General features: G+C 55.4%; 1 protein-coding gene across 1 annotated transcript in view; it reads right to left on the reverse strand.

Moving 5' to 3' along the window:
* The window catches only part of TBC1D8 (TBC1 domain family member 8), a 78978-nt gene that overhangs the window by 37564 nt on the left and 33062 nt on the right, over window positions 1-8352 (reverse strand). Inside the window, exons 5-6 of the mRNA XM_015571560.1 lie at window positions 6556-6796; window positions 886-1135 (exon numbers count right to left, since the gene is read on the reverse strand). Of these exons, the coding sequence (XP_015427046.1) occupies window positions 886-1135; window positions 6556-6796 (491 nt within the window). The remainder of the gene's footprint in view (window positions 1-885; window positions 1136-6555; window positions 6797-8352) is intronic.

The following is an 8352-nucleotide window of genomic DNA, read 5'->3' on the forward strand; positions in this document are numbered from 1 at the left end:
AGACTGCATGCTGGCACAGACGGCACACGGATGCGCCGAGGACACGCCGTGAGGGCCATGGCCACCACCCAAGGGCACGTCCAGGGGGGCTCCACTTACAGGAGGCCCCAGAGAAGTGAAGCCCCAGGGACAGAGAGTGCAGTGGCGGGTGCCGGGGCTGGGGAGGCGGGGAGGGTGTTGATCAATGAGACTGGGAAGAAAAGAGTTCTGAGGGGGCAGCAAAATAGCATGAATTACTCCACACTGAACCCAAACGCTGCTGTGCATGTGTCACCATCACCTAAAAAATAAGAGTGTGTGCAACAACCGGGTTTTCTGCTCCACTTTGAAGTGAAATGAGAATATTTGTGAAATGAAGACTTTGCACAGGCAAAGACAGGCAGGGAGGCGGGGAGGGGTCAGGGATGAAGACAGGAGGGGAGGCGGGGAGGGGTCAGGGGTGAAGACAGGCTAAGCCCCTGGGAAGCGCGCTCAGTGGCCCCCGCCAGGCGCCAGGCGGCCCTGCCTCAGAGGTGTCAGAGGTGCTGCTGGCCCAGGGTGGAGCTTGCAGCTCCAGGGCAGCCGCTGCTGTTTGCGGGGAGATGTGGCCTCTGCAGTGGGAAGGGCCTGGCCCGTGTGCCAGGAGCAGGGCTCAGGTTTTAACTGACGTGCTGGGAGGGTGTAACAGCCAAGCCACTGAGGTGTATCTCCCAAGGGATGCTTTTAGAAGGTGCCTTTTCTCTTCCCTTTGGTGCCTAAAAGCTGTCATAACGTTTAAGTTACCGCATTAGCTTTATCGATAACACGGAGGTGAGCAGGCCCTGTTCACACCTATCAATTTTCTACAAATCTCAGGTTGCCATAGCAACAGCAGTCAGTGCCACAGCCCAGTGGGAAGTATCAGGCCAGGCCCGCTTCCCTCTGCGCCGTCCCACCCTGCAGGCCCACCTCTCGGAGCGGGAGGAGGACCTGACAGCAGCCCTCCTCCCTGCTGGCGAAGCAGATATAGCTGTCGGAGGTGAACAGGCGCCCGGCAGTGTGGCGGCGGCTGAAGGGCGTCCACAGGGCGCAGTCCCGGACGGCGTGCAGCCTCTCCCGCCGTGGCAGCCTGAAGACGGCCCGGAATAGCTCACTCTGCGCCCGGGCTTCCAGGTCCCTGGGGAAGAGGAAGGGAGTAAACCGAGGCAGGGCCCTGCCTGAGCCCCGGATCACCGCGGCGCACACTCACACCCACGTGCGGCCTTCATGGACGTGGCTGCAGGAAGTGCCGCTCTGGCCTGCAGGCGAGTGGGCGCCTCTGACCAGAGTCAGGGAAGGACTCAGAGACCCGCACGTTCCTCTCGGGCCCGACAACACCGGGAGTCACCACAAACCGACCGTGTGACAGCCGGTCTCTAAAGGGCTGGCCCTCGCGGGCGGCCCTGCACCGCGCCGGCTCCTCAGAGGGTTGGGCCTGGAGCCGAGGGCCCAGCGGCTGCGCTGGTGCCGAACGGAACACGTGCCACGGGAACTTACGCACCTGTCCCAGCACCGTCACCCATCGCAGCCCAACGCGGGGACCATCCGAACCATCAACTGACAAATGGGTAAAATGTGACACAGCCACACAATGAAACGTCATTCAGCCATAAAAAGGGACCAAGTGCTGGCACCTCTACATGCACAAACCCTGAGAAACGCTAAGGTAAAGAAGCCCAGACAAAACACCACACACGCCTGATCCCTTTTTATGAAGTTTCCAGAATAAGTCAATCTATAAAGACAGAAACTAGCCGGGTGACTGCAAAAACCGGGGGGTGGTGGGTGGGGGGTGGGTGCTTGGGATGCGCAGCTGCGTCCGGTGGCGGCAATGTTCCCACATGAACCGTGTGATGGCACATCTCTGTGGATAAACTGAAACCCCTAAGCGTGTGCTTTATGGGTGAGCTGGGCCCTCTCCCCCCAGGAGCTCGCTCATGCCGCCCCCCCCCTCGCCCCCACAGGTGCACACGTCCTAAACCCCAACACCCCACAGGACTCGCCCTGGGAGCCGCGGTGGCGGCAGCTCGTCCAGCTCACCCCTGAACCTGTCCCCAAAGCCCCCTTTCTCTGGCTGCCCAGTGGCCGAGCAGCCCGCCTGGGCCTCCTGTGCTTCTAGGCCCTTCCTTGCCTCACTGACCAGAGTGTGTTTTTGCTGCGGCCGGTAAGCTCTTGCTTGCTCTTCTAAAATAAATAAGTAAATGGTAAAAGGGTGCTTTGTGCGGTATCTGCGTTCTCACTCAACAACGCTGAGTGGTGTGACCTCAGGCCTAAGCCAGGCAGCAGCACCCGCATGGATGGAAACCAGCCAAGCAGCCAACCGCACTGACTGCCCACCGGCCACGCCGCGGGGCACTGGCACGGCACGGCCTGGCACAGCAGGGAAGGCGCCGGATCAGCCTTCCTCGCACTTGCCATCCTGGGAACTGGCGGGCTCCTCAGAAGCTGCAGCAAGAGCCATCAGGTGTGCCGCTGAGTGAAGTTAACATGGACAGTCACACCTGACAACACGGCAGAGAGTGCTGGCGACATACACACACTTCAAAATTCAGGGGACCACAAAAAGCAAGGGGTGGGCAGTGCTCTTATTTCCCCACAAACCCAGAACTAGAGCTCTCCATCTTAGATTAGGGGAAGAGGGACCAAAGCAGGTCTAGGTCTCCCTCTCTCTCCAGAGCCTCCGGGGCGTGGGGGAGACGGCCGGCTCCCCTGTGGAATGGGGGGTGGTGCTGGGATTGATGGAGGCAGAAAGGTGTAGCCAGACGGGCACAGGCGGGCTTTCCCATCGGGCCTGTGCGGTGCTGCTTCGGTGCTGGCCAGATCCTGGCTCCACACCCGCCCTCTGGGGTAGCTCAGTCCCCTGCAGCCAGTTTGCCTCGTCAAAAAACACAGGAAGCCCTGGCTGGTGTGGCTCAGTGGACAGAGCGTCGCCTGCGGACTGAAGGGTCTTGGGTTTGATTCCCAGTCAGGGCACAGGCCTGGGTTGTGGGCTCCATCCCCAGTGGGGCGCGTGCAGGAGGCAGCCAATCAATGATTCTCTCTCATCGTGAATGTTTCTATCTCTCCCTTCCTCTCTGAAATAAATAAAAACATTTTAAAAATTAAAAGTAAAGACTATGCCAAAACCGGTTTGGCTCAGTAAATAGAGCGTCGGCCTGCGGACTGAGAGGTCCCAGGTTCAATTCCGGTCAAGGGCATGTACCTGGGTTGCGGGCACATCTCCAGTGGGGAGTGTGCAGGAGGCAGCTGATCGATGTTTCTCTCTCATCGATGTTTCTGACTATCTCTCGCCCTTCCTCTCTGTAAAAAATCAATAAAATATAGAAGAAAAAAAAAAGTAAAGACTATACTTTCAGGGATCATTTCCAGTCAGTGAAAGAAAAACACCACATGATCTCACTCATTTATGGATAATAAAGACTGTTATAACCTGATGAACAAAAATAGATACAGAGGCAGAGAAGCATCGAACAGACTGTCAAACGACACCGGGAAGGCCGGGGAGGGTTAGGGGGCAGGGAGGGTAAGAGATCAACCGAAGGACTTGTATGCATGCATATAAGCATAACCAATGGACATAAGACACTGGGGGAGGGGGGGCATGTGCTGGGGGAAGGGGAGGCCAGGGGAAGGTCAAATGGGAAAAAAAGGGACATATGTACTACTATTTGTAATACTTTAAACAATAAAAAAATATTGCTGAAAAAAATCAGCAGAATAATATGCTCTGATAAGTAAGGAAATACTCATTTCTGTGCATCATAGATTGCCATTTTATACATTAAAAATATATTAAAAACAAAAAAAGTAAATAAATAAACACACAAAGATTTCCAGTCTCTTGTTAGGCACCCGCCAGACACAAGCAGGAAGGCGAGGTGAGCTTTCCTAAGAGCCACATCTGCGCGCGGAGCCCGCCTCTCCCATGCGTGCGCTGCTCCAGGGAGCGGGGGGCGGGGCTGCGTAAGGTGAAAACCCGCCCCAGAGCCCGAGGGACCAGACCTCATCAACATGGGCAGCACGACGCGGTCACCCACAGGCTCTCCTCCTCCTTCGTCCTCGCATGCCACCCGCCCGGAGAACCAGGGCCCGGGCCCACGGCGCAGGTGGGACGCTGCCCTGTGAGGCGGGCGGCTCAGGCCTCACGAGCCCCAGGTGTCGCGCTGGGCCCACGTGAGGCTGGACAGCCCCAGTGGGGCGCGGGGAGCAGCTGGACAGGGGCATGCGCGGGCCGAGGGGCTGAGGATGGTCTGAGACGCCAGGGGAGCTGCTGGGCCGGGCAGCTGGGAGAGGAGCTACTTAGGTGCGGCAGGAAGAGCTTCCAACGTTCCGACGGCCGCGGGGCTGATGCCCTCCAGCACGCTCACCACCCAAACGGGTTTGAACGAAGACACTTAATTTCCACTTAGTGACGCCCACCACTCTCCGTCCCCCGACCCTAGCTGGTCGCACGTCCTCACTCCATCATTCACAACGTCAGACTTGATCTTTTCTGTTTGAAAAGTTTAAAACCAATCCATTGCTTCCCTCCTCCTTCCATGTTCTCTCCAGGAGTCGCCTGCTTCCTGGGTTCTCGGTGACCACACCTGGGAGCCCTGGCCAGGCCCGCGTGGTGCCCCATCCTGCCTGCCTGAGAGCTCCCCCCGCCTCCACGCAGGCACAGCCTGGCTGTGCTGTGCCCACTCCACGGTCGCCAGGTGCATGACCCCGGAGGCGCTGTTCCAGAGCCGCTCTCGGGAAGGGAAGTGAGAACATCAACAGAGAGCCGCGGACGGCCGCCAGCCCGCTGACCAGGCCTTGCACGAAGGCTGTTTCCCTAAACTTTGAAAGCCTGGTCTCTCGGCAGGAAGCCAAGTCCACTGAGTCACTACCTGTTTGTGTCCGCGGGCGTCTCCAGGACAGAGCCACAAGGAGAGCTGGGGGGATGGAGGGCGGCGCAGGCCTTCGCTTTCGAAGGTCGAAGTGCAGGGAGCAGCCACACAGGCCCACGCCCCATCCCGCCCTCGTTGGGCCGCCCTGGGAGCGCCATCGCCAGCCACCCCAGGGCCCCTTTTGTCCTCACCTCTCTCCCCCACTTCCTTTCTTTCTTCTTTAAAATTGTTTCCAATTCTTTATTACACATTGTGGTCGCACAACTTGAGGCTACACTGAACATTTTCTAGTTTCATGGTCACACCTGCATGTGACCATGAAACTACCTGGAGTCAGTAAATGTCGGCACGCCGAGCAGGCGCTGAGGGGAAGACATCGCCTCGCAGAGCCCCGCAGTGAGGACACCCCGCACACAGCCACGGCCGTGGCAGTGAGGCCGGTGAGGACAGCGCTGCGGGGCCTTCGCTCGCTCCTCAGTGAGGTCGGCTGCCAGACCGGCCGCCGTGCAGGGGAAGCACTGGCACCAGCACCACAGGGAAGGGACCCCACTGGGTGTTCTCTCCAGGGAGGACTCGGGCCTCGCCCTGCCCGCAGGTCACCCGTTGGCACCTGGGCACGGGGGTGGGGGGTGGGGGCACACGCAGCGCCCAGGCCACGCCTCCCCTGCGGGCCCACAGCCTGCCTGCCTCCCTGCCCAGTGGCTTGCTGGGCTGCCGTGGGTGTCTGTTCTCTGAGGCAGTGTGAGCTTGGAGGGCGGGCCTGGGGAGACCGAGGCCACGCGCCCTGTGAGCCAGCCCACTTGCTCACTGCAGTGTGCATGCTTTTTCTCTTAAAAAAGAAAACTAATAAAAGGAAGTAGATAGTGCTGACATATAGCTCATGGTTAGGCTGCGGGGAGCAGGTTCCCAGGCTACCTCTTGCAGCACAGGGTGAGGGGGCTCAGTCGAGCGGGACTTTCGGGTTGGGATGGGGCCCAGCAAGGAGCCAGGTCGGCGGCAGCCTCGTGCCTCCCCTGCCCTCTCTGAAGTCTCACATTCTGGCGAGGAGACACGGGTGTCACAGAGCTCACGTGGCACCAGAGCATCGTGCTGGAGGCTCAGGCGCTCGGCCGGGAGTGGGACGGCGTTCCAGAGGAAGAGCCACGGAAATGCCTTCATTTGAGCCCATTCCTACACCTGCTGATTTGAGACGTGGAGCTTCTTTAAGTTGACAAATACCTCAAGCTCCCTGACGAGTATCAATTTGGGGCAACGATTCAGAGAGTGTAGACACTTAGTAAGCACATTTCTAATAAGTTGGTGTGAACGTAACCCAGCTGTCCTGAAAACGTTTTCTACAAAGTAATGTAATATAAAAATATAAATTTTCTTAATGTTCATTAATAAAGCCCAATGCTGAATAGCATTCTAGCTTGAGGCTACCGTATTACATTTTCTGGAAGTATATTTTTATGAAAATCAATTTTGAAATAATATCTGAAAAAAGGAATTGAACCCAGAAATCAAAGTCTGTGGCATAAAGGAGATGAATAATAATTGCTACCAATGACTGCATCTCTGTCATGATTAACAACACAGCAGTGGGTTCTGCTAGGAGGGAAAGTTAAGGCTCGTACAGCTCAGGCCAGGCAGGCGGGGCCACGTGGCGGCTGGCAGCAGGTCCCGGAGGGCCTGGTGGGGGGCTCACCTCTTGGTGATCTGGCTTGGCTCCTGCAGGTGGGGGTCCAGGTCAAAGCCCTCATTGTCCAGCAGCCTGCGCAGCGTCACGTCGGCCAGCTGCTCCATGACCTGCAGCGCCCCCTCCAGGTCCAGGAACATGGAGAAGTCCCGTTCCTTGCTGGGCGTGCTGACGCGGATGGTGGCTGTCAGGAAGGCGTTGGACGTTTTTTCTAACTTCTGGATGTCAACCCACGGGATCACAAGTTTAACTAGAAGAAAAAAGAGCAAAACATATTCTACCCCAAAACACACTCTGACAATGAGATACAAATGCCTCTGAGCCAGCAGGAAAGGGCCGGCCCGGAACGCCGCGGCGGCTGCCGGGACCGCTCGTGCCTGTGGTGCGCGCTGGGTGTCGGGGGAACTTCCCAAGCTGCTGCCGCGCACACGTGCGAGGAGACGTTCTGAAACAGCAGTGAGCACTCTCTCAAGCAGGTTTCAACTTCAGTTTTTGCAAAAGTTGCAGAAATTTTTCAATCCACATAAATGCTGGTTTCAAGCCACTGCATGAGCTATAGCAGGGGTGGGCAACCTTTTTGTGAGTGTGTGCCAAAACCAGCAAAATCTCTGACTCAAAATTCTTCTGCGTGCCAACCTTAATCTTTTGAGATCATGTTACGCCTAATCGATATCTCTTAAGGTGTACGTCTGTGAAGAACCTTGAAGAAACAATAAAATTCATTCGAGCGACAAAAACACAGTATATGATGATGAAAAATACATTTATTTTTTAATGTATACATGTTATGTAAAATTATTTATTTATCTAAGATGCACCTACACTGAATTTATCGGAAAAATAAAAAAGTCGATATTAAGGAAAAAATTGTAAATGGAAGATTATAAGAGAGGGTTTCGCGTGCCAGCAAAAGTTACTGGCGTGCCATGTTTGGCACGTGTGCCAGGGGTTGCCCACCCCTGAGCTATGGGAAAGCGCACAAGGGTTCTTCATGAGCTCGGTGAGGGGAATGGGCTGAGCTCCGACTGTGCCAACGACAGTGTGACAGCCTTCGAAGACAGGGCACAGCCGTGTCCACGGAGACTTACACAGCGATGCAGAGCTCAGTCCACTTCAGAGCAAGTGTCCATCTCGGAAGTGTGTCCGCATGGAGCCAGGCGCGCGTGCTGCAGAGCACGGGGGACACACAGGTCACAAATGAAAGTAACAAATGTCACCAAATATGGGCAACCCTTTATTTCCTCCAAATTTTATCATCTTAACAAAATTAGGTTTAGTGACCATGACTGGCCAGTGTTGGAAAATAACTCATTTTCCTTTTCAAATAAAGAGGGGGATTAAGTGTTTTCCTTTCTATCAGTTCTTTCCTTTTACTTTGCAATAATGCCTTCCATGCACTAATAATTTTAAAAGGCCACATTTCCACATTAGGCTAGAGCAGCGAATTCAACCTTTTCATCTCATGGCGCACAAACTAATTACCAAAATTCTGTGGCATACCCAAAACTATACGATAATTTTTGCCAATCTGACCAAAAAACTAGGTATAATTCTGATTCATTCACACTGATCAGCTATTGTGTTGGCTGTTTTCATTTTATTTTTTTAGAATCTAAGGGAGCAGAGGGCAGTGCCCCGACTAAATGGCTGGGTAGTGCATGTTTCAGAAATGCTTGCAGCCATGGTGGAGAATCGCTGGGGAGTAGGGCTCTTCAGCTACTTCTTTCCAGTAGCTTTCACATAAGGTCTTTCCCTCCCGCCCCCGCCCATCTTCCCCCCTCTCTCTCCATCTACACCATCAACACC

Source organism: Myotis davidii, unplaced genomic scaffold, assembly GCF_000327345.1.
Source record: "Myotis davidii unplaced genomic scaffold, ASM32734v1 scaffold1569, whole genome shotgun sequence".
Classification (NCBI taxonomy): domain Eukaryota; kingdom Metazoa; phylum Chordata; class Mammalia; order Chiroptera; family Vespertilionidae; genus Myotis; species Myotis davidii.